General features: G+C 52.7%; 1 protein-coding gene across 4 annotated transcripts in view; it reads right to left on the bottom strand.

Moving 5' to 3' along the window:
- Nucleotides 1-24,605, bottom strand: part of PEBP4 (phosphatidylethanolamine binding protein 4) — a 76,419-nt gene extending 51,814 nt beyond the window's left edge. The window contains exons 1-5 of one of the 4 annotated variants that reach the window (XM_088068416.1): nt 24,081-24,605; nt 20,251-20,301; nt 18,661-18,733; nt 17,889-18,016; nt 17,149-17,281 (exon numbers count right to left, since the gene is read on the bottom strand). In XM_088068416.1, coding sequence (XP_087924542.1) covers nt 17,149-17,281; nt 17,889-18,016; nt 18,661-18,733; nt 20,251-20,291 — 375 coding nt within the window. In that variant the 5' untranslated portion in view covers nt 20,292-20,301; nt 24,081-24,605. Of the gene's footprint in view, nt 1-17,148; nt 17,282-17,888; nt 18,017-18,660; nt 18,832-18,896; nt 18,971-19,082; nt 19,144-20,250; nt 20,302-24,080 lie in introns of those variants that run through there. The other 3 variants (XM_088068417.1, XM_005530871.3, XM_088068418.1) reach the window with 3 other exon arrangements.
- Between the last annotated feature and the right edge of the window lie 169 nt (nt 24,606-24,774).

Below are 24,774 nucleotides of genomic sequence, written 5' to 3'. Positions count from 1 at the left end.
GTGATGCTTCCCTAAGGCGACCAAGGGAGACATGGCCAAATTAATGAGGATGTGACAGAGTTTACAGGGTGGATTAGACTCCTCTTCCCCTGGAATAAACCTGGGGATTGAGGGAAAAGACGGGAAGGCGAGGCTGAGGGACGGCCGGGGGTTTGGGGAGCATGTGCGCTCACCAAAAGAGCAATCCTGTCCTTGTCACTGTTAATCAGGCACAGGGACAGACGGGAAATGCTCAGCCCTGCCGGGAAAGGATGGGAATTAAACCTCGCTGCCCCACGGATCTGGATCCGGCCTCCTCTGGATGCGCCATGCCAGGAGCAGGTTTGCAAACACATCCTTGCAGCTCTCCCACTTCATTTCCCCATTGGAAAATAAATAAACATCATTGTTTGGCTGGTTGTTTTTTGGGTGGGTTTTTTATAATCTCTTTTTTTCTGCTTTTCTTTGTCCAATCCGGAAAGCAGCAAATTTCCAGCAAGAAGCTGGGATAGGCTGGAGGCATCTCCATGGGGGCAAGGGGTGCCTTGTCAGTGTTACAAGGTAAGATTTGTGCCCCCAAACCCCACAGTGCCTAAAACATGGGGCATCAGTCCACAAAATTGATTGTATTTGGTCCCTCTGGAAGAGTCCAGCTGATCCCACTGGAAATGCCGCTTCCAAAATGCCCAGCCCCTATAGATACAACCCTATAGCCATGTGTGGAGGTGAGGGGACACCTGTGATCCCCTCTCCCACCATCAACATCATTTGAGAGGATCAGGGATTTTGGGAAAGCACTCAGAGGGTCCTGTTTGAGGGCACCTCTTTAATCCCAACCCCTTGAAACCGAAATAAAGCTTGAAACAATCCTGAACCAACCCCTCGAGCCCAAACAGCAGCGAGATTTGGGAGCCAGTCCAAGCTCTGCAGCTTAGGCCCATCTCCAAATATCTCCCAACAAGTTTATTTATGGAAAATAAAATCAGTCCAAGATGTTCACAGCTCAGGAATATTTAATGCTATTTGGTGAGAAAGTATTTCCAGCGAGGAGGGAAGCGCGTGGCTCCCCGAGCCAGGCTCGCGGCATCACACCGGGAACGGCTCCGGCACTGACCCACACCGGTCACCCCAGAGCCCTGAACTGGTCTGACTGGATCAGACGCCTCCTGCATTTCATTCCTACCAATCCTGATTAATGAATTGGTTCTGGAGGCCAGGATGAAGTGAGCTGTGGGAAGAGAAGGTGCTGAGGAACCTCCGAGGGGACCGCTGCCCCTGGGTGCCACCGCATCCGTCAGGGCGGGGACACCTCACAGACCTGTCCCTTTCCTGTCGCCCAGGAGCGGGAAGGAAATTTCTCTGGGTAGGAAAAGGAGGGAAGGGCAGCAGAATGAACCCAGATGATGCTAAAACACAGATTCCCCTCCACTCTGGCAGCCAAAATCCCAGGAGCTGCGGCCACCTCTGCGCTGAGGTCACCCGCGGAGGTCACGTGTGACACAGAGCTGTCTGCTAGGCCAGCCCCGGGTCAAGGGCAGGCCGGAGGCAGCGGTGATGGGAGTCACTTTAATAGACACCTGTCACCTGACAGGGAGCGTTAATGCGTCCCCCTGATCCCGTGGGATGTGGAGGAGCATCCTCAGGCACATCCCAGCTGCCAGCACATGCTGGGCTGTCACCTTGGCCGAGGGGGGGGGGACATGAAGCAGCCAGGGAGGGAGGGACAGTGCCAGGGCAAGGCCTGGACTTTACAAACAGCTCTAATATCCCTGGAAGACGTCTCCGAGTCATGCACAGGGTTGGAAATGTCTCCCATTATAATTCTGAGTCATTCATGACTCAGTGACATTTCTGGAATGAAAAAGCAGTGGCTGGCCCAGCCCTGCACTGCCCTGCTCAGCGGCCACACCACAACTCCAGGGCCTATTTCTGATCCTGTTTCCCAAACAAACAACCCCCCAGAGCCATCTCTCCCCAGCCTGGATGTGCAGCTGCTCGTGGATGGTCCTCTGGAAGAGCAAGTTTTGGATTCCCACCCTAAGAGATTTTGTTTTGTGCAGGAAAAGCTGGGATCTGAGCCCAACTTTGCCACTCGGGACAGAGCCAGGTGTGGTGGAGCTGCCCCAGGGATGTGATGAGCAGGGTGGGATTTCCTAAATCTTAATGTTTAAACATAAAATCCTTAAAAAGAAATAAAAACGACCATAAAATAAATAAAAGCAACATCCAACAGCCCAGGACTGACATGCACAAAGCCAGGGTCACGCTGCTGTTACAAATTCCTGCAGGAAAAAGGGGTTCAGGAACACTGGAACACAACAGGGTGACACTGGTGTTTCCTAGGGACAAGCATTTTCATTAAGGCAGCCCTCATGGCTCAGTTTTGTCCTGGGAATGGCCAAATCCAGGGCAGGAAGCACTCGGTGGACTGATGACCCTGGATCACACAATTATTTCCCCCTCTCTCTTTTGCAGCCAGTTATTAAAGCAGTCGGTTTTAGAGGCTGGGAGGAAGCTGCCCCCCGGGGAAGGTGTGGGGCTCGGGGACAGGGCTGCTTGGAGGCTGGATGCTGGAGGGGCAGGATGTTAACAGCTGGGGGATGGAATGTTTGGGAGTCAGGATGATCAGAGGCTGGGATAATCGGAGGTCCAGGATGATCAGGGTCAGGGTGCTTGTAGATGAGAATGCTCGGAGGATTGGATGATTGGAGAGCTGGATGTTCAGGGGTCAGGATTCTTGGAGAGCGGGATGCTCAGGGATCGGAATACTCAAGGGTCAGAGTGCTCAGGTACCAGGATTCCCAAAGGCTGAGATGCTCAGGGGCCGGGATGCTCAGATCATTGGATATCAGGATCCTTGGATGTTGGAATGCTCAGGGTCTGGGATGCTCAAGGATCAGGATATTCAGGGGTTGGGGTATTCAGGGATCAGGATGCTCAAGGGTCAGGATGATCAGGGATCAGGATATTCAGGGATCAGGATATTCAGGGATCAGGATATTCAGGGGTTGGGATGCCCAAGGATCAGGATGCTCAGGGATTAGGGTATTCAGGGGTCAGGGTATTCAGGGATCAGGATGCCCAAGGGCCAGGATGATCAGGGATCAGGATAATTAGGGATCAGGATGTTCAGGGACCAGGATAATCAGGGATCAGGATATTCAGGGGTTGGGATGCCCAAGGATCAGAATGCTCAGGGATTAAGGTGCTCAGGGATCAGGACCCTTGGATATCAGGATGTTCAGGCCCTGCTCTGATGCCCACATTCCCCAACACCCCAAACCCTCCACACAGCAATGGCACCTGCAGGAACCCGGCACAACAGCAGCAGCAGGACCCGGCCCCAAAACAGAACCAACCCCCGGGACCAGGAACTTCGGGACACCGGGAAAACCCAGCTCAGTGCAGGAGCCTTCTCTGCACATCCTGCTTTGCCACCTGCAGCCACAGCTCAGCACCTGGAGAAGGCTCCGGCAGTGCCAGGACACATCAGAGCAGAAATAGACCCGGAGCTGTCGCCCCCCTCCCCATCCCTGCCGCCCCCTTTTTACTATTATGTCTGAGAAGAGACGTCTCTCCTGTTTTTTTTCCCGATGATTTAATCGCTTGGTGATGAGGGCTGCCTGGCTGGGATACAACTGCGCTCTGGGCATCGCCAAAAGAAATGGGGGATCTAAAACAAGGAGGAAGCATCAGTAGCAGCGACGCTGATTGACAGAAAATGAAATGAAGCGGCCAAATTCCATTGGCGTGGTTTGAAAATCCCGGGACGCTGTGGAGAGCTGATGGCTCCTTTCCTAAGGTTTTGCCAGAGCTGGCATTTGCCTTTCATCCTCGTTTAATTCACTGTTTGGAGGCTACCAGGGGTTTGTGTGTGCGCGTAGTGGGGTTTTAATTGCACGCTTGCCCTCATGGAGGAGGTTTTTTGTGTGTTGAGGTGTGCAAAGAGCAGGCAGAGACTTTCCTTGGCCACAGCACTGCCTTGTGGGAAAAGCAGCCCTTGGAGCACAGTTCCTACCCTGGATGCAGGTGATTTATTGGTTTATAAAGGATTTTCCTTGAAAGACAACGACTGTTGGGGTTTAAACTCCGGGTGTCTGGGTGGGACATGGGTGGCATTGCTCAGGCAGGGACCCCACAGGGATCCCCCCATCCACCTGCAGGTACCTCTATCCCAAATAATGCATTTTGCTGGGAAAACCACGTGTGTGAAGGCTGTAGTCACTGCAGGGGCCACAGTGGCTTTGCACATCTCTCCTCCATCCCCACAGTGACATTACAACAGGAGAAGACCGAAAGGTAATCAAAGCCCTGTTTTTCAAACATTCCCTCACTTTCCAATGGGAAAGGTGCCAGACTGCAGCTCCCAGGTCTCCCTCTCTGCCCACAGCCTGTCTTGGACCAGCTCATCTCTGGGATATCCCAGGAAAGGCTGAACTCCGACCACAGCCCAGCAGCCAAACTGCTCCTGTCCCCAATCACCAGAAGCCCCAATCTCCCTCATGGCCAGCTCTCCACCCAAATTCCCAGGCTTTTCACTCCAGCTGGAAGAAATCTGGCAAATCCCTCGGCTGAGTGTGACCTGCCCCTCCATGAGGAGGGAGAACTCCTGGGAGCAGCGAGGACAGGACGGGGTCCAGCAGCTGCCTGGAAAACCAGGACAAAGTCTCAAACAGCAACTCAATCCTGAGCCCCAGGCCCAGCATGTGCCCCCCATCCCATCCAGGATTATCCCCCATAAACAGCTGGGGCTGGGCAGAAATTTCACAGTTTTAGTGCAGAAAAGCTCTGATTTTGCAAATCTGGAGGTTGAAGATGCCACTCCCACCTCAGGGTCATCTTGGCTCTGTCATTGTCCTCCCTCTGGGCTGTGAGTGATGAGGAAGGGGCTGGGCAGCATCTTGGGGGGTGCAGAATTTTTGGGGGTGCAGAATTTTTGGGAGCTGTGGCATCTTGAGGGGCTGCAGCATCCTAAGGGATTGTAACATTTTGGGGGCTGCAGAATTTTGGAGGGCTCAGCAGTGCAGGGGGGGCTCAGCATCTTGGGAGGCTGCAGGATCACGGGGGCCTGAAGCCTTTTTTGGGGCTGCAGCATTTTATGGGGCAGCAGCATCTTAGGGGGACTGCAGAATTTTGGGGGGCTCAGCATTTTGGGGGGGCTCAGCACTTTAGGGAGTTCAGCATTTTGGGGAAGTTCAGCACTTTGGGGGGGCTCAACATTTTGGAGGAGTGCAGCATTTTGGAGAAGTTCAGCATTTTGGGAGGCTCAGCATTTTGGAGGAGTTCAGCACTTGCAGGGGCTCAGCATTTTGGGGGAGTTTAGTATTTTGGAGGGGCTCAGTACTTTGGGGGGGCTCAGCACTTTAGGGAGCTCAGCATTTTGGGGGAGTTCAGCATTTTGGAGGGGCTCAGCATTTCGGGACCCTCAACAGCGCTGCTGCTTCCCCTCCTCTTCCCACTCAACCAAGTATTTGTTTAACCAGGGAATTCCCTCCTCACATCCGTGGGCTCCGGCGCTGCGGGAAGCGCGGCTGCCTCCAGCATTCCCAAACCCTGGAAAAAACCTCTGGAAGGAGAGAGATCCACGAGCCCCTGGAGGGGGCGTGGAGGTGCCAATCCCTTGCACTGGGCACAGGGGTGGCTTCCCCCAGGGCTGCGCTGGAGTGAGAGCACCAGCGGCCACCCCGCTGTCCCCTCTGTGTCCCCCGGTGCCACCACCACGCGTCCCCTGCTTAATTCCTGCTTCCCATGAATTCCCGATACGGCTCTGAACCTTCTCGCGGAGATGCCGAGATCAAATGCGTAGTTAAGAGACAGCCGGGCCGAGGGGAACATGAAAGGGAGAAGTTTTGTTTCAGGTTTTTCACAGCCCGGCGAGGCGGCGCAGGGAAGCGGCGGAGCCGCGAGCCGAGAGCTCCCTCTGCTCCCAGAAAAAACCTTCCAGGATTCCAAACGCTCCCAACCTCCTTCCCCGGCCCTGCAAACTCCTCACACCCCCGGGGAGTGGGGAAAAGGGAAAGGTTTGCTCCGGGGGATGAATTATTGATTAAAAAGTGGCAGGAAAAGGATAAAATGGTCACACACCCCGCAGCACCCCAAAAATGCATCAGCTCCCATGGCAGGGGAGACCCCAGGATGTAAAATATCCTCTATAAATCATAAATATCTGATTTATCAATTGATTAGAGATAGCCCAAGGCAAACGGAGCTCCCCAGGGATGGGGGAAAATGAGGGAATTTGTATTTCCATCATTTGGGAAGGGAAATTAATAAATTCCAGGCCAGCAAGGGCGATTTGGGGCAAAGAAGAGCTCAACACCCAAAATAAAGGGGAAAATGAGGGTGCAGAAAATTATTTCAGTTCCAATGAAAACGTATTTTATTAGAGGAAGCAGATTCATCTTTGATCCTGGATCCCAAGAAAAGCAATATCCAGGGCTGTGATATCCCATCTCGCAGGGAGAATGAGTTATTAAAGCACAAGATGAATGGCTCGCACTGCAGCTAAGTGCTCCAGTTAAGAGAAAAACAGTTCTAAACTTACTCTTTGCCCCAAAACACATTCCTCCCCCTCATCCCCGGGCCTCGGCTCTCCCCTCGGGTGAAGCTCGCTCTGTGCCTCATTTTTTTCCCCGCTTATCAAAATTCCGGAGGGGAAATTTTAATAGAAGTAAAAATAAGGTGAATTTAGACGGGTGGTGATGGTTGGGGTTTTTTTAGTTTGGGTTTTTTTTTTTTTTTTCCTGTCTTTTCTCCTCCCCTTCCCCCAACCTTTTTTTTTAAAAAAAAAATATAAAAAAAAATAAAATAAATACACATGAGGAATAAAAATAACCCGGATAAGTTCAGTTGTGGGGAAGGAGGGAGGATGTAAATGAAGGAGCGTTCTCATGGAGAGCAGCGCTCCCGAGCAGGTTCTGCATGAATAAATAGGGATAAAAATGTAACAGTGTGCACACAACTCCTGTCCCAGCGCCCTGAGAGAGCTCCTCTCCTCGCGGGCTGGAACAGCGCAAGCCACCAGAATTCCTGGATTTTTGGTATTTAGAGGAAAAAGCGTTGAAATGTTGATTTTGGGGGGCTGGTTTGGTGGATGTGGCCTCTCCCTCAGATATTGAGGGGGGCAGTGCAGATCCACTGGGGGCAGTGGGAGATGAGGGTTTTATTCCCAAATCCCTTGATCCTGCAGATCCAGGAGCACCGAGTCCAAGTTGTGCCCCATCCCCACTTTGTCCCTCAGAGCGCTGGGTGCCACGTCTAGGTGTTCCTTGGGAAGGATGGGGACTCCAAAGCTCCCTTTCCAAGGTTTAACAAGCCTTTCCATAAAGAAATTCCTGCTGATGTCCAACCTGAACTCCCCCTTGGGATGTTCCCACATGCTCCAGGAGCGCTCAGGATCAGGTCACCTCCTCCACCAAGCCATCGCTGATGTTTTCCTCGAGTCCAGCACTGAATCTCATAACAAAAATCCCTTCCCTCCTGAGATCCAAACAAAACAGGGATGCTGGGAAGTCACCCAGTGACTCAATTAATTCCAAATCTGTGCTGAGAGGTCAGACCAGCTCAGAGCACCCCAAAAACCTCCTGGCGAGGAGCCTGCAGCACATCCCAGCAGCCGCATTTTCCCCAGCACCACGGACTTCAAATCCATCCCTGCTTTCCCCCCTCCCCAGGAAGGATCTCCCGACCCCGACACCACCCCCCCACCCCCCCCCCCCCCCGCCCGAGTCTCCCCGTTCCACAGCCCTGCTCGGGAGACCCTACGTGGGCAGCCGTGGGTTTTCCTGGGAATCGACAACAGCTCTCGCTGCAGCTCAGCAGAACATGAGCATCTTACATAAACAGCCCCGCGAGTTCCCCTGCGTGGGGGGCTGCCCTCAGCCCCCCGGGCTGGGAGGGAACGCTGGGAGCCGCCTTTTCCCCTCCCCATCCCCATCCTCGTCCCCATCCTGATTTTTCTTTTATTTTTTTAATTTTTTTTTTTCCCTTTAAACCAACCCAAACCCTTGTTGGGGGGGGAGAGGGGAAAAAAAAAAAAAAAAGGCAGCGCGCGCGCGCGAGCCGGAGAGAAATGACTCAAGTGTTTTGTAACTTGTCACATTCGGAGCTGCAATTTGGAGGCAGGAAGGAGGGATCCAAAATAGTCGCCCCAACCCCGGATTGTATAACCGAGATTTCCCCCCCACCCCCCGGTCCCTCCCCTCCCGCCGTAGGGGGGGGAAAAAAAAGAGAGAAAAGGGAAAAAAAAAAGGGGAATTTCTGCTGGAGATTGGCAGCTGGAAAAAGGCAGGAGAGCTCGGGGTTGTTATAGCGCAGGAAGGAGCCCCCAAATTGGGAAGAATTACTCATCCATGGAAAAAAGGCTCCTTTGCTGGCGGAGAGACACCGGAGAAGATGCTGCAGGGGAGGAGGGAAGGCTCCCGGGAAGGATGCTCCGAGCCCAGGGGTGAAGTTGAGCTCCCCGGGATGCTCCCTGGAGTGGGAGGTGATGTTTGGGAAGTGCAGCTGGAGCGGCAAAGCAGGACGGAGCAGGATTCCCTGCCAGGAAGGGACCTGGCAAGGGCTGTTGAAGGGCATCTGCTGCCAAAATTCGGGCTCCGAGCAGGCTCGAGGCATCCCAGATGCCAGAGCCAGGCTGGGAGATGCTTGGATAACCCCACGGGAGGGTGGCAACAGGGTCAGGGTGTGTTTGCCTCTCCCACACCTCGGTGCCCTCCACCCAGCACCTGGCAATTCCCAATTCCCAGATTTTTCATCCTTGTATTCAGCAGCTGGTCACATCCCAGAAAAACTCGGGAGAGCCTGGCTGCTCCCAGAGCTCTCCAAAAATCAGGGAGAGCAACACCTGCCTGGAGCAGGGAGTGTGATGGAACAGAGACCCCCCCAGTACACCCAGCCCAGTATTCCAGAGGTCCTGGAGCCCTTCCCAGCCCAAAAAATATTCCAAGGCCAGAACAGTGGAGCAGAGAAGCTCCACAGAATCAGGAGGAGCTGGGGAGGCAAGGAGGATGCCAGGAAGGTGAGGAAGATGAAGGGGAGCCATGCCCAGCTCCCCCATAATTAAACACAACTCCAAACCCCACAAATTCAATTTTCAAGTGCGAGGAGCATCAGGAGGAACCTGCCTGCTGCTATAAAACCTCCTGCCCACCCAAAATGCCGCTAATTCCTTTTGAAGGAGCCCAGGCGGGTCCGGGGGATGTCGGGAGACACCACGAGGGTGACAGGTCCCTTCAGGGCTCATCGATCTGCCATCGATCACCCCGTGGAAGCTCTGAAACCCAGACAGGCTCCGGCTCCAGGCTCTGTGGGGGCAACGCTTCCCAGGGGTCTCCTCAAAAATAAATCGTGGAGTTGGGATGAGGGGAGGGATCTTTGCAGCTTTTCCTCCAGTGTCACCTTGGCTAAAGGCTCTGAAATTCCGAGTGCCCGATGCCCACGCTGGCATATCACAGGCTGTGGCATGCTGGGAAAATCCAAAGATGGAGCAGGGGATAAAAAAAATCAGGTTGTTTTCAACAGATTCATCTGTTTTTACAACTCAGTTGGGCTCTGCAATTAATAAAATTCATGTAAAATCGATATTTTTTTATGCCAGACCCACCTGGCAGGTGCATCCCTGCAGCTTTGGGATTGGCAGGTGAAAATGAAATGGATATAAAGCATTTGCCTGTGCAATAAACCGAGACAAAAACAAAATTCCCAACAAATTCCCAACCAGAGCACAATCACACCTTCCCCAGGATATTCCACTGGAATTCTGGACAGCCCCTGGCACATCCCATCCCCTCAGACACACCAGCACCGATTTCCAGTGGTTAATTCCATACAAAACACACATCTGAGGGAGCCACACAATTATCTCTAGGAGCGAAGCGTTGATGGATGGAAGTTTTAATTACCAAACCTCCTCATCCTCCCCCATGCACAAAAAGTGCATTTTCTGGCATGTTTATTTAATAATAAAATAGCCAAATTCTGCATTGGTGGAACACGTGTGCGGGGCACAGGAAGGACGAGACGAGCTGAAATCTGTTTTGTCACCAGAGCTGGAAATTTAAAGTTCCTTTGATCTCTCTACCCCCAAAGCTGCCGGGGAAGGAGAGAGGAGGGAGCAGAGCTCACAAAATGTTATCCCAGGCTGTGGAGGGGATCAGGGATGGATCCCAGCTCCTGCCTCTGCACGTGCCAGGGTGGTGGAGATTGACAGCTCCACTCCCGCACACGTCCCTGTGCCTTGATGTCCCCAAAGACAAGAGAGAGCACAAGCCTTAATTCCCATGGACAGGGCTAAAGGGTGCCCCTGTCACCCATCAGTATCATTTAAGGCTTGGGAAGTGCCCAATTCCCATCGGGAACGCCTGCTGGAGCTCTGTGCTCATATCAGTCTTAATTTCATTTGGTCCTTCACACCGTTGTCTGCTCTGCGCGTCCCCCGCGGAACGGCTGCAGAACTGGCAGCAGGATCCGGCTGCTGCCACGGCACGGGAGCCACCCTCTGCTCCAAAACCTGGCTGGCATCCGGGAACTGCGGTGGCTCCAGCCTGTTGGAGCCCGGTGTGATGGAGGTTACTCATTCCCAGTGTAAAGACGTGCGGAGGTTGAGGTCCCCCCTCCTCCCCTTCCTTCCTTTCGCGAGTAAATCCTCCAGCAGGAATTTTTCCCCCCTTCCTTGGAAATTCACAGCCAACCTGCTAATGAGTCTTTGTGAAACTTGTGCCTTCTTACCTCTAATTTTACAGCCTGTTCGGATTTGAGCTCTGTGGACAGCCTCACATTTGGTTGGGAATTATAGGCTGAGTGGCTGTTCTCTCCTATTATTGTGCTGTCAATCTCCTATTAGCACATTATAATATGCTACACTGAATGCATCTGTTCTGTAGATCACAAGTCCTAATTGTCATTTGTTGAATCACTTTGTCTTATATGATTGTTAAGCAATTATTTCACCCAAAGCAGCTTAAACTTTGATTACTGTATAGTGTGTACAGGGATCAAAGGGAGAAATCGGCAGCGGCTTCAAACGTTTTTTTCTTTTTGCTGCAGAAAAACGAGGAGCGAGGGGGAGATGCCAATGCACGGACGTGACCTGGAGGTGCTTCCCGGCCTCCTACCTTCAGGGGAAGCCAGGGTGGGTAAAGGTCCAGCGAACAGGGGGGTCAGGAGATGGATGTGAAGTGACATTCCTGCCAGGATTGCTCATGGAACGAGGCTCTCCTGGCGTGTGGCACCAGCTGCCCGTGGGACGAGGGCCCAGTGGGGGAGAACACCCCCTGTCACATTGTTAAACCACTCCAGCCATTCCCATCAAGGGGAAAACCTTCCTGCTTCCCAAAAGGATGGGGGTTCGAGCAGTGCTTGGCTTGGAGGGGTCACATCCCGAGGAAATCCTCCATGGAAGGTCGGCAGAGGACAGGGCTGAGGCTGCATGCAGAGCCCTTGGCACATACATTGATTTTGGCTTTGCCACCCCTCTCAAAGCCCTCAAAGAGGCCCTCTGGAAGCTCAGATCCCTCACACCATTCCCCCTCTGAGGTTTGGGGCGCTAGAATGATCCCAGGGCATGGGAACCCAACCCAGCAGGGCCGGAGGCTTGGGCTAATCCCGGGAATCTCGGGCTGACAGCAGTGGGAAGGAATGTTGGGCCATTGTTTCTGAGGAGCCCAGACAGGATTAAGAGAGGGAGAAAACCACGCTGGTGGCTCCTCAGCTCCAGACGGCTCCACGAGCCAGCAGGGATACACAAACTGTCAGGAATCTTCTGCTTCCAACCATCTTCTCCAGCGAGGCTTGGATGGAACCTGAGCGCCACAAAAAGGTCCCTCTCCAAGCAGCTGCACGTCCCCTCCTGCCACCCTTGTAGTGCATCCCAGGAGGAGATGGGACAGAGCTGCCCCTGCCTTTGTTAAAACTGATGGATTTTAACAAATGATGAATTCCTCACACAAATGGTTGCCCAAATAATGGGACAGCCACCCGCAGAACACAAAACCCTTTATAAATCAGGCCTGTCCCCAGCCAGAGCCTGTCCCCAACCAGGGACTGTCCCCAGCCAGAGCCTGTCCCCAGCCAGGGCCTGTCCCCAACCAGAGCCTGTCCCCAGCCAGAGCCTGTCCCCAGCCAGGGCCTGTCCCCAACCAGAGCCTGTCCCCAACCAGAGCCTGTCCCCAACCAGGGCCTGTCCCCAGCCAGAGCCTGTCCCCAGCCAGGGCCTGTCCCCAACCAGAGCCTGTCCCCAGCCAGAGCCTGTCCCCAGCCAGGGCCTGTCCCCAACCAGGGCCTGTCCCCAACCAGAGCCTGTCCCCAGCCAGGGACTGTCCCCAACCAGGGCCTATCCCCAACCAGGGACTGTCCCCAACCAGAGCCTGTCCCCAGCCAGAGCCTGTCCCCAGCCAGAGCCTGTCCCCAACCAGGGCCTGTCCCCAACCAGAGCCTGTCCCCAGCCAGAGCCTGTCCCCAGCCAGGGACTGTCCCCAGCCAGGGACTGTCCGCAGCCAGGCCACCGAATGCTTCACAAAAAGGGGGAGAATCATGGAAAAGAACCAGAATGGACTTTCTGTGGATTCCTGGAAGAAGATCCTTCTCCTGCTCTTCCTTCCCTGGACTCTGATTCCCAGGAGCTCTCCAGCTCCACAGCAGCACACCTGGGTGCCGGGCACAGGTTTGGGCACAAAAAGCTGCTGGGAGAAGCTCAAAGGCAGCCCTGAGGATCTCATCCCATGGGTCACACAGCTGGAGGGGCTTTTCCAGCTGCCTTCCCAGCCCCAGATCATTCCAACATGGAAATGCCTTTATCCCAGAGACCTGTTGGAGCAGCAGGAAAGAGTGGAGCTCAGGGATGTGCAAATCAGCCGCTTGCAAAACCAAGTTTAAAAAGCTGAGTTTGGGGTAGGAACCCTGAAATAAAACACTTTATTTCTAGATTTTGGCAGGGAAAAAAATTCCAACTCCTTCCCATATCCTAAAAAAAGAGTGATGGCACAGCCCAAAGATGCCTCTAAGGAAGTTGTCAAACCTTGGGATGAAAACAAAACTGGAGGAGCAGGTAAAAGGTAGAGGCTCCAGCGCAGGTAAATTGCTTTTTAACAAGGAGACAAGGCCCATCCCTGGCATCTGCCGTATGTTTTTATAAAGCCCAGAAATATGTTTTTAAAAGGCCAGTAAATAAAGTTCCTATCGATTTGATCTCCAGTGTAATCTGTTTTTCTGTCTGCCACCATGAGTGGTAATAAAAGGGAATCAGGGGACGCGGGTTTGGGTTAATGCAGCGATCCATCATCGTCGGGGGCTTTGCTTTGCTGCACAATTGAGAAACTGCCCCAAATTGGTGCAAGGGCCAATTTTCTTTTCCAATTTATTTTTGCTTGAGCAAAGCAATATCGAGGCAGGACAAGGAGGATGCGTTTCCCATCGTTCCAGATGTTCTCCCGCTTCCCTAGCCTGGGAAAGGGCCTTCAGCAGCTCCTCAGTTGGGCATTTTGGGAAGGTGCTGTGGGTCCTTGGGTGTTTGGGGTTTTGAGGTCAGGTCTTTGCAGAGGGACCCAAAGTGGGATTGGGATGTGCTCAGAAGAGTTTTCCAGTGAGGATTGAACATCCCAGGGCTGATCTCCCATGGATGGAGCATCCTGAACATCCCAGAGCTTCATTTCCCAGGAATGGAACGTCCCAGGGCTGATCTCCCATGGATTGAACATCCTGAACAGCCCAGGGCTGCATTTCCCATGGATCAAACATCCTGAACATCCCAGGGCTGCATCTCCCATGGTCTGAACATCCCAGGATCACATCTCCCATGGATTCAGCATCCTGAACACCCCCAGGGCTGCATTTCCCAGGGATGGAACATCCTGGGGCTGATCTCCCGTGGATTGAACGTCCTGAACATCCCAGGGCTGATCTCCAGACATTCCCAGCTCTCTGCCCACCAGGAGAGAGCAGTTAAAGATTTTTCCAGGGTATCCAAGCCATCCATAACCACTCTCCTGTTGCTGGCAGTGCATCCCTGACTCCTTTCCCCGAGCTTATTGGTCACAGAGATGCCCCCACATACAACTGGTGCCCTCGTGGCACTAAAAACTGCCCCAAAATGGTTTTTTTGGGCATTAATAGATGTTTGATAAAGCTGAGTTTGACAGCTCAGTGTTTAAACATCACAAAATACTCAAAATCCACCCTAAAATGATGCTTTAAAGTCCCCCAAGCCAGGTTTTGCTGCCATCAGAGCTCAGCTTTGCACAATGCCACCCCACTTTCAGCTCCTTCACCACAAACCATCCTTCTCTGAGGAGCACAAAGGTGACCCCAAACCCATCCCAAATATCTGGGATGAGGATGGGAAACCTCCCGTTCCTCCACCTCCCCCCTCGGGAAAAACTGATAAACATTTCTAGAGAGAAAAACAAACACTCCGCATTTGGCTTTTTTGGTGGTTGTTTTTCTTGAAGAGACAAAGTGTTCCACAGAGAGCCGACACTTCCTACACAAGTTTGCATCCTCAAACCCCGAGATTTTCTTCTGCCACGGATTTGGATGGGAAAAGCAGCTCCAGTCCTTCAGCCAGCCCTGCCCACCCCATCCAGGATCACTGAGCTGGAGAGTCCCACTGGAGCACCACAGGGAGATGGAGATCTCCTGGCTTTGCCAAATTTTCCCGCTCTCATTTGGGAATAAATTAGGAATAATCAAATTTCCTGCGTTTAGAAATACCCCCATAAAGCACAAAAACAACTCTCATGCCTCAGCTCTTGTTCCCACTCAATTTAGAGTTTGGGAGGGAAAAATATTATCCCAAAGCATCCTTAGAGGTTCAGGAGTAAGAAAATTGTATATTCCTATTAAACAAAACAACCTGAGGAAACTCAGAGACAAAAATCCTCTACGAGGGGTTTAAGGGCACCCAGTCCCTTCCCAAGACGAATTCCTGGTTTGGATATTGAAGCTGGATCATTCCCAGCTGCATGGAGCCGGGGAGGCATTTTTGGGGAAGGCCAGAGGAGAATCCCACCCCAAACCCGAGAGGCAGCAGAGCCCCGTGTCCTCAGATGCCGCCTCAGCGCAAGATGTGCCGAGATGTCTTGGAAGGAAACGGTGCCAAATCCATCAGCGGAGCCATTCCCGATGCCAGCGGGAGCCGCCGGCTGTGCCAGGGGCTCCCTGGGGGACCTGCCACCCGCCCTGAGGCACAGCTGGAATTCTATCCCAAAATAAACAGGTGCCACCCACCAGCTCAGCCAGGGCGGATTCCCTTCCCTGCTTTTTGTGGATTCTGGGATGCACAGCCTGCATCCCACTGGCACAGCCTTCAAGGCTCTGGCTCTTGTCCCCAAAATCCTTCCCACAGCCGTCGGCAGCAGCGCTCCATCCCCGGAGAGTCCCTTCCCTTCTCCCAGCCCCGCTTTGCTTTCCAGGACTAAAATTAAAGGAAAAACAACTGCCCACATCCCTGGGAATCTTCAAACTCCCGGGAAGCCGGGGATGGGTCTGTGCGCGGCAGCCTCTGCCAGGAGGGAGGATTTTTTTGGGGAAGAATCAGACATCTTTAAGGAAAAGTTCTCCTTCCAACCATGTGATCCGCAGGGGGAAGAGACTTCCCAGACGGCGGGGAAGAGCTGGAAAAGCGGATTATTCACACTCCGAGGTAACTCCAGCAGAGCCGACTTCTCCCTTAGCAGCTCCCAGGGCCGGAGCTGGCGATAGGAATTCCGGCACTTATTGGGATCGGGCGGGTTTTGGGGTGCCGGGATTTCTCTGGGATTTGGGAACGCCACGAGACAGTGCCGCATCCTGGGACAGCTTTGGGATGAGGGCAGAGCGCGGGGTGTCCCCCAAAATATCCCAATTTCACCCCTTTTATTGTCCCCTCTCCGTGCCCGCGGCGCCCCCGGCACGGCCCGCCGGAGATCCCGGTTCTTTCTCCCAGTTATTCCCAGTTAGCCCAGTCCGGCGGCGCTGGAGCTCGGGCAGTTCAATGCTGCCACCCGGTGGTGACGGGAGGGAACAGCAGCACCGGGATTCCCAACCCCATCCCAAATTCCATCCCAAATTCCACCGGGATCCAGCAGGAGATCCCAGAGCCCGAGACCGGGATGGCTTTGAAAAGTTGCCTAAAAAAAATTGTAAAAAAATCAAATTTCCGGTGGAAACTTTTCAATTTCTTTCTTTTAATTTTTTTTTTTTTTGTTGTTTTTTTCGGGGTTTTTCGGATTTTTTTGGCTGAGTTGTGGCATAAAAATGCTGGAGTAAAAAAAACAGTGATCAGAATACGCCAAAAAATTAAGTGGCCAAAGTAGAGGAAACAAAATTGAAATGGTCAAAATACAGCAAAAATTATAAATATTCTGTGGCCACAACATAGAAATAAAATTAATTAAACTTTCCTCTGTGTGTGTCTGTTTTATTTCTATTTTTCCTACATTATGGCCTTTTAATTCCCTTTTTAAAAATAGTCATGATGGAGCACAAAATTAAATCATTAGGAGGCTGCAAATAGCAAAAAATTAAATGATTATGTGGCCACGTGTAGCAGAAAAAAAATTTAATTTCTTTGCTACATTCTGTCCACTTAAATGGTCACAGTACATAAAAAAAAATTAATTGTTTTAAAAGTTAATATAGAGAAAATTATAAATGGCTGCATTTATAGGGGAAATAATGGTTACAATCCAGCAAATATTCTAAATTGAGGTGTTGTGATACGGTGAAAATAATTTGTTAAATGGCTACAGCGTGGCTGGAATAGCTGTGAAATGGGTGCAATGTAGAAAAAAAATAAATTAGCAAAGGGCCAAAGGGAAGAAAGTATAAAATATAAAAAATATAAAAATCAAAACACAAATACAAAAATATAAAAATACAAAAAAAAAACCCAAAATAAAATACAAAAAAATAAAAAGACAAAAAAATAAAAATATAAAACATAAAAATATAAAACATAAAAATATAAAAGTGGTTTCAGTGCAGTAAAAAAAAAGTCTGAATGTGAGGGAAGATGATTTAATGAGCACAGCTCAGGAAAAAAATAAAAACAAATCACAAAAATATCACCAAAAAAAGGCAATTCCATTTATCCACAACTCAACCTCCAACCAAACCCCTGAATCAATGAGAAAAAATGGGAATAAAGCTCCAGAAGCCATCCCGATCCCAGGAAAAGCCGGAGCGGGGCCTCACCTTCTTTGCCCAGGGGTAGCGGATGCGGGGTTTGCCCCACTCCAGGCTGAGCTTCTGGCGGTAGCCGTGGCACTTGGGGATGTAGGCGCAGCTCACGTCGCCCACCTCGGGGTAGATGACTTCCAAATCCCCTCTGGAAAAAGGGGAGAGGGAGAAAAATGAGGCCTGGCCCTGCTGGAGGGGGGAATCGGGATGGGGTTGGGAGCACTGGGATGCAAAGGTGGGAGAAGGGAAGGTCGGGCTCTGTGCACTCTCACCAGGGGCAGAGGGAATTTAAGTGTTCTTCAGCAGATTTGGGGAAGGAATTCCTGGCCGGGAGGGTGGGGAAGGGCTGGGATGGAATTCCCAGAGGAGCCGTGGCTTCCCCTGGATCCCTGGAAGTGCCCAAGGCCAGGTTGGATGACCCTGGGATAGTGGGAGGTGTTGGGCTTGGAGCTGGATGGGTTTTAGGGCCCCTTCCCACCCAAACCATCCCAGGATTCCATGGAAAAGCAGCCTCCTTCCTTTGAAGTTTTCCATGGAAAACTTCTGTCATCCCTGATGCCGCACAAGTCACTTCCAAAACCTTTACAAAGCAGGCCAGGAAACAACTCCAGGAGCTCCGACACACCCCGGATTCCCGGGAAAAGGAGGAGAAAAGCCCAAACGTAGAGTCCTGGCCAAGGGGACGCTGGGACGAGCTGTGCCAGGAGGTGACATGAGGGTCACAAAGGGCACAGCCAGGCTGGCCAGGGGCTTACCTGCAGAACTCATGGTCAGACTCGCTGAGGGTCTGGAAGATGCAGGTGCGGGAGGCCTCGTTGCCCCAGGCGCCAGGGAGGATCAGGATGAGCGCCACCAGCACGGCCTCCAGCAGCTTCATCCTGCCCTGGGGACAAGGGGACAGCGAGGGTCAGCCCCACCGGGACCCCCCAAGGCCAGATCCAGGCAGAGCATCCCAATCCTCGCTCGTCGTTTCCTACACCAGCACCACGACTTTAATCCCGTTTATTCCAGAGCTGAGCCGGTTACTGCTGCTCCCCCTTACTGGGAACCCCCAAGATGAGCCCACAGCTCAGAGAACCCTTTCCCACAAGTCCTGTGCACCAGGAATGTGCCCACGTGGTGACACCACGCTCCAAACCCAACTCCAAGAGGGGACAGAGTTCCCGTCTCCACGTGCTGCTCTCCCAAACGCCAAGGGAAATTGGGATCAGGAGTGGCTGAGGTCTATCCGAGACCACCCCCAAGGCCACAGGACCAGCCAGGACCCCGGGACCTGTCCCCAGCCCAAGAGGTCCCTGCAGGGGAGCAGCACCGTGACCCAGCCACCCCCTCCAGCGTTTTTCCCGCACCGGGACAACTCTAGCCGCCCATTTTTAAGCCACACGAAGCCTCTAGGGGGATGAGGGGACACGGGCTTGGGTCCCCCACCCCCCTGCCAAGCCCGGCTCCAGCCCTCACCTCCTCACCTCCCGCTGGAGCCGGTAGCCACGGGCCACCAGGGGCGAGCGGGCCCTGCCGAGCACTTACCGGGGTCCTGGGGACGGCTGAGCAGCTCCGAGGCAGAAGCCCGGAGGTTTGAGGTTGCCGTGGAGATGGTTTCCTTGGAAGAAAAGGACAGAGGGACCGGGAATGAAAGTCAAACCCCGGGGAAGGGGCAGCCGGGTGCTCCGGATCTGCCAACGGCTTTTTAACCCTTCAGCAACCGCCCCCAACCGCCCCGAACAGGCACCGGGTGCTGCCCGACCCAACCCCCCCGACCGCACTTGCAGCTGCTCGGGCTCTTTAGGAGCGATGGGAGCCCAACTTTGGGGTCTCCTCCATCGCTAGGGGTGAGGAACCCGGGGAAGGGATCGGCTGCTGAAAGAGGCACGTGCGAATAAATAAAATAAAATATAAAATTAAAAATGAAAATAAAAGAGAGCCCGGTGTGAGTTGGGAATGGGGATTACAGCAGCGAGGGGATCATTATATAATGGAGCTGTGGCTGCACGCTCAGAGAACACGAGCGAGCCCGGCGAGAGAAAGAGGCGCAGGCTTTAACTAATTAGAAACATTAATGGATTGGGAATGATCGGGAGCTTTTAGGGGCTTAATGGCTCCCGTTCCCACGCTGCCGAGATGGGCACAGCCCGTAATTAGAGCCCTGAGCCGGCAAATGGGCTCACGTGAGTCAGGCTTTTCCCAGGAATACCGGGCTGGCTGAGTCAGGAGCGCCCGGAGTGGGGTTTGAACACTCACGGTGTCACTGGGACCGGGGGTAGTGAAAATTTGGGATGCCCAGCTCGAGGCGAAGGTGTTGATGAGCAGAAAATGCCCCGAAATGTGGTCATGGGATGGTGAGAAAGGCAGGAATTTCCCTGGGGAAATGGGGATGAAAGTTTAACAAGAGGCAGGGAATTGGGCACCGGGAGAAGGGGAGATGTGGACAAGGAGCTCCTGGTAAAACATGGAATAGTTTGGGTTGGAAAGACCTGAAATCCCATCAGTGCCATCCCTGCCATGGGCATCTTCCACTGTCCCAGGCTGCTCCAAGGGATCCAGGGGCAGCCACAGCTTCTCTGGGAATTTCATCCCTGTCCCTTCCCCCCACTCCCAGCCAGGAATTCCTTCCTAATATCCCACCCAAATCTCCCCTTTCCCAGTGGGAGCCATTCCCTGTGTCCTGTCCCTCCATCCCTTGTCCCCAACCCTTCTCCAGCTCTTCTTGAGCCCCTTCAGGCCCTGCAAGGGGCTCCGAGCTCTTCCTGGATCCTTCTCCTCTCCAGGAGAACATTCCCAGCTCTCCCAGAATCCGGAGGGGATCCAGCCCTCGGAGCAGCTCCGTGGCCCCCAGGTGTGGCTCAGGATCCTCTCCAGTCCCTTTGCAGTGTTTTGGGGTTTTTTTTGTGACACCTTTGCAGAGGTTCCCCAAACAACACCGAGAACCCAAAACGAGATGAACTCAGAACAGGGAATTTTTATTTTTATTTTTCCAAGCCCAGAGGCTGAGAAAAGCCCTTTGCAGAGACAATATCAGCCCCTTCCACCTGGAGACCTCCCACAGATCATCCCAAAAGGATTTGACAATGGAAAAAGTGCAGGGGGATCTCCCAGGGATGCTCAGGAAGCAAAACTCACGGGAACAACAGTTTTCCAGCATCCCATGGAAGACAAACCATGGCTTCCTCCCTAAATAAAAAAAAAAAAAAAAAAGAGAAAACAGTATTTTTTACACCTTTTACTTTTTTTTCCCCAAAGGTTTTATTTCCTCCACTCTGGAGACAGAGTTTAAAGGGCAGCAGGGAATGTGCCCAGCTCCTATGGATAAAATATCCATGGAAAAGCGCCGCCAGGGCTGGACACCCTCTCCTGTGTGATGCTCCTGAGGGGCAGGAATCCACCGGAATATTTAATTTTTAAACCTCCGTGTTTTGAAACCCAGGCCGGGGTGACTCCAGAGCCACTGGCTTTGCTGTCCCTGCCACATTTCCTGGAAAACCGAGCCCAGGGAAGGGCAATTTCCTCCTCCTCCTCCTGCCTGTGTCTGGAGCTCTCCCAGCTGGGGAAAAACAGGAAAAAAACACCGGGAGAGGCAGCAGTTTCCTGTCTGGAGCAGGATCCTGCCTGGGAAAAGTCAGCTCGTGGTGTCAAACCAGGTCCTGAGCTGAGCCCGGATCCTGTCCTGGCCATCCCAGGGTGTTCCCAGGCTCCCTAAGTCCTGCAGGAATCTCGTTTTTCCAGCTGGGAGCCTCTGGGTGTGAGGTTCAGAGGCGAGGGAAATCCAGAAATTCCCCCACACTCCAGGATGGGATGAGACATCAAGAGATGCTGCCCTGAGCATCAAAATTTTCATCTTTTTTTTGGGGTAAAAACATGATTGAAAACCTGTTTGAAACCCCTCAGCTCTGCCAGCTTCCACGAGGGATATTTCCCAATATTCTGGAAATCAAACAAAGCTTTCAAAAGTAGCCAGCACGAGATTAATTTAATTAAGCAAATGAGGGAATCAATGGAATAAAATCGCTGCAGTCCCAACAACTATTCACATGGGGGCAGATATTTAAATAGAGATATAAAAATAAATATATTTTGCATTTGGATCCCCAGCAAACAGCTCTGAAAGGTGCTAAAAAGCCTCTCAGAGCTGGCAAAACCAAGCAGTAGGTGAGGAAATTATTTTTCTGTTCATATCAGAGATTAAAAAGGTCTTAATGAAAAGCAGCCACCTGAAGTCAGGGAAGGGAAGGAGAAGTCTGGGGCTTGTTTTAACAGCAACAAAGCTCCTGTGAAAGCCAAATCACCCGAGCCGGGAGTCAAATTCCACCTGGGCTGAGCCACGGGGCCACAAATGGGGCTTTGAGAGTGAAAGGAAGGGGCAGAGGAGGCAAAAAAAACCCAGCGAATCCCACCTGGGCACTCTCCTATCGCTGCCAAGGGGCCAAAATATTCCCCAGGGGAGCTTTAGGATCCAGCTCAGGCAAAAATAGAAAATTTTTTTTCATGACCCATGACCATCAGCTGAGAGTGAGGAGCTCTCAGAGCTCCCCCACACGTGCAAAGCCTCCAGCTTTTTGTTTATTTAATGAGGAACCGTCACTTCCAGAGCAAACTTTCACTCGAAAAGTTAATTAAAATCTTATTTTTGCTCCCCAGGGAAGCATTGTTTGGAGCTTCCCGGAGCCGAATTCCTGTTGATGGGAAATGGAGATAAACCAGCGCCCACCTGGCTTTCCATTCATCTATTTGCTTCGTAAAAAAGTGGCCATTTTGCCTTTTTCTTGGAATTTTCAGCTTGCTCCCATCCCATTTTGTTGTGGCCTCAGGTGTGAATGGCCGGAACAGGGAGGTGACACAGGTAAACGTGGGGGTTTTGGGTTTTTTTCTCACAATTTCAGGCTGGACAAAATTTTTAAGGTACCACTGAAGAGGTTAAAACTCAAAGCCAAATCTCTCGAAAACAAGGGTTTATTCTGCTTTCCACGAGCAAAAGTATTTCTGAGCAATAAAAAAATTAAGAATAATAAAAAAATAAAAAATAAAATCAGCCCAGCTCTTCCTTCAATAATCCGGCATTTTTCTCTGATTCGGGAAGTAATCCGAATATTTCCACGTGGCACCTCCGTGCCTCAGTTTCCCACAGAGTCCGGCGAGCAAAGCACCGGAGCAACTCAAAAAAACCCCAACACCTACGGGCTGAGAAATGGCTAAAAAAATATATTTACACTGCTGATACCAAGCAGCAAGGCAGCACAAAGCCGAGCACTTGGCAGAGCCTCGATGGCAGGGGGAATTCCCTCAATTTTGGCCTTGCAGGAAGCCCATTTTTCAGCCCTTTAATTCCGCAGCAATCAGAAAAGGAAGCAAAAACCCACATCCTCTCTCCCCATTCAGCAGCTCCAGCTGTGTCCTGGCCTCGCTGTGCCTCTTATCTCCCTTCTCCATGGGTTGTCCTCACATTTCCCTTCTTCCCTGGCCAAGAATTCCAACCTAACAACCCCAAGGTCGCCTTCACCTTGTCCCGGCCGAGCCCCTGGGCGAGAGCTTTGTGAATCAAAAACCCCACTTGGCTCAGGAGGAGCCATAAATCTGCATCTGAACCGATCTGCGGGGCTGGCTCTGCTCCTTGGGGGATTTTTAAATGGATTTCAGGGATGTGACAGATTTATTTGGCTCAGGAGTTCCGCTGGGCCTGTCTAGAGCCACGCTGGGGTCAGGGGTTAAAGACCCCACATCATAAAAGGCAGGAGTTCAAGGGTTGAGCCTGGAATTTTGGGTTTCTCCAGCATTAATAAGATGCCAGGGCAAAATCTGGGGTGAGTGGGTTGAATTTATCCCCCCAAACCCCTCCCGTGAGCCGCAGGCTGGAACAGCAGAGCTTTAAACACCGAATGCAGATGCCTGGTGCAGCCTGAGATTATCAGGGAAGGATTTCTGGCTTTTCCCTTTATACCTGCCAAAGCTCCAGCACTGAACTCTCACCCCCTCCTGGCCCATTTTCCTGGCCGGCAGCTGTACCTGCTCCAGCTGGATTAAACCCCGGCACCAGCAGCGCCGGGAGGGTCACGAGTGACTGCAGGGGACGGGTCAGAGCCCCAAAAAGGGGGGTTGGACCCACAGAGCCCTCTGAGCAGGAATCTCTGTGGGATCAGGGAAGGGATCCACGATGCTTTTTGCCTTTTTACCTCAGCTCCTGCACGGATCCCCACAAGAGGAGCCGCCAGTGAGGCACAAATGCAGCAGCAGAGCAGCCCCGGGGCTGCTGCGACCCCCAAAACCTTCCCTGGCACCGGCCCCGCTCCTTCTGACTCAGCTGGGTATTCCAGCAGCAACCAGGAGAAGAGGAATATCCGATATTTTCCAGGGAAAAGCACACAGCTTAGAGAGCCCCCGAACCTGGCAGCAGCCCCCTAGCTCCCCTTCCCATCCCAAACCTCAGCTCCAGCAGCAGCACGGGCAGGAATTATCCCAATCCCATCCCCTGCAGCCCGCAGCACCCATGGGATCACAGGATTTGGGGATACGGCTACCCCCCCCTCCCCTTGCACCCCAATCCCGGGGGCTCCTGCCCCATCCCTGAGCTCCTCGGGCAGTTTGGGGAGGCTCAGGGGGGTGACCTTGGGGACAGGCAGGAGCTGGCAGCAGGATGGGCAGCGCTGCTCTGGCACACCTGGCACAGCCCTCCGTGCCACGGCAGGTACCTTGTGACTGCTCCTGCCGGAGCTGCGGCACTTTCTGGGGAAGGGCTTCTATTTTGGGCGGAATGTTTTCACTTGGCCTATATTAAGCACATTCATTTCTCAGTCACAAGGCAGCGCAGAGCGGTGCAGGAGCCGCTTCTCCTCCGGCAGTAGCTCCGCAGCCTGGAGGCTCCCGGATCCCAGCGCTGCTGGCACAGCCCGGCCCAGCCCGCTCCTCTTCAGGTGCTGCCCGAGATCCAATCCCGTCCCCATCCCTCCATTCCCACACACCTCTGAGCAATTCCCGTAAATTCCCGGCTGGAATTCCTTCATTAAGCGCTCCCCGCTCCTGGAGACGGGAAAATCCAGCAGGAATTGCTGCAACGCCGACACGCGACAGCAGCGTGGAGAAACCCTCAGGTGTGACCTCTGCCAACCTCGCCGCGCTCCCCAGGGATGCTGTGTGGGCACAGGGATCGGGTGATGGAAGCAATTCCACCTTTTCCCTCTTTCCCTCCCACTCTCCTGAGCGCTGCGGCCTTGGAAAGGAAATTAATCTCTGCCCCGTGCCTCGTGGACGCTCTAATTGTGATTACAGCCCTTCAGGGATGACAGCAAAAAAATAAACAAGCACCTCTTCCAGGTCCCAAGGCCCGGCTGGATGAGGCTCGTGGGAAAGCCCTGGGGCTGCGGGATAATGAGGAGCTGGGATGAGGAAGGAGCATCCTCTGCTGTGACTCAGCTCGGGCTCAGCCTGGTCCCACAAGCCACTCCAGGGAGCTGGGATGGGCCGGGAGGGCTCCACTGCCCACCCTGTGCCAGCTGGGCACCGGGACCAGCGTGGGATCCCGGCCAGCAGGGCAGGGATGGGCTATAAAAATAATATATATAAATATAATTATATTCTATATAATATAAATATAATATATAATAATAAATAGCAGCGTTTCAGATTCAGCCTGCAAGAGGCTCTTCCCTTCAGTGT

Source organism: Pseudopodoces humilis, chromosome 30, assembly GCF_049639895.1.
Source record: "Pseudopodoces humilis isolate 2021_Gansu_Grassland_sample_001 chromosome 30, ASM4963989v1, whole genome shotgun sequence".
In the NCBI taxonomy this organism is placed as follows: Eukaryota; Metazoa; Chordata; class Aves; order Passeriformes; family Paridae; genus Pseudopodoces; species Pseudopodoces humilis.
The sequence above is the reverse complement of the archived record's forward strand: the minus strand, read 5'-3'. Positions and strand labels throughout refer to the sequence as shown.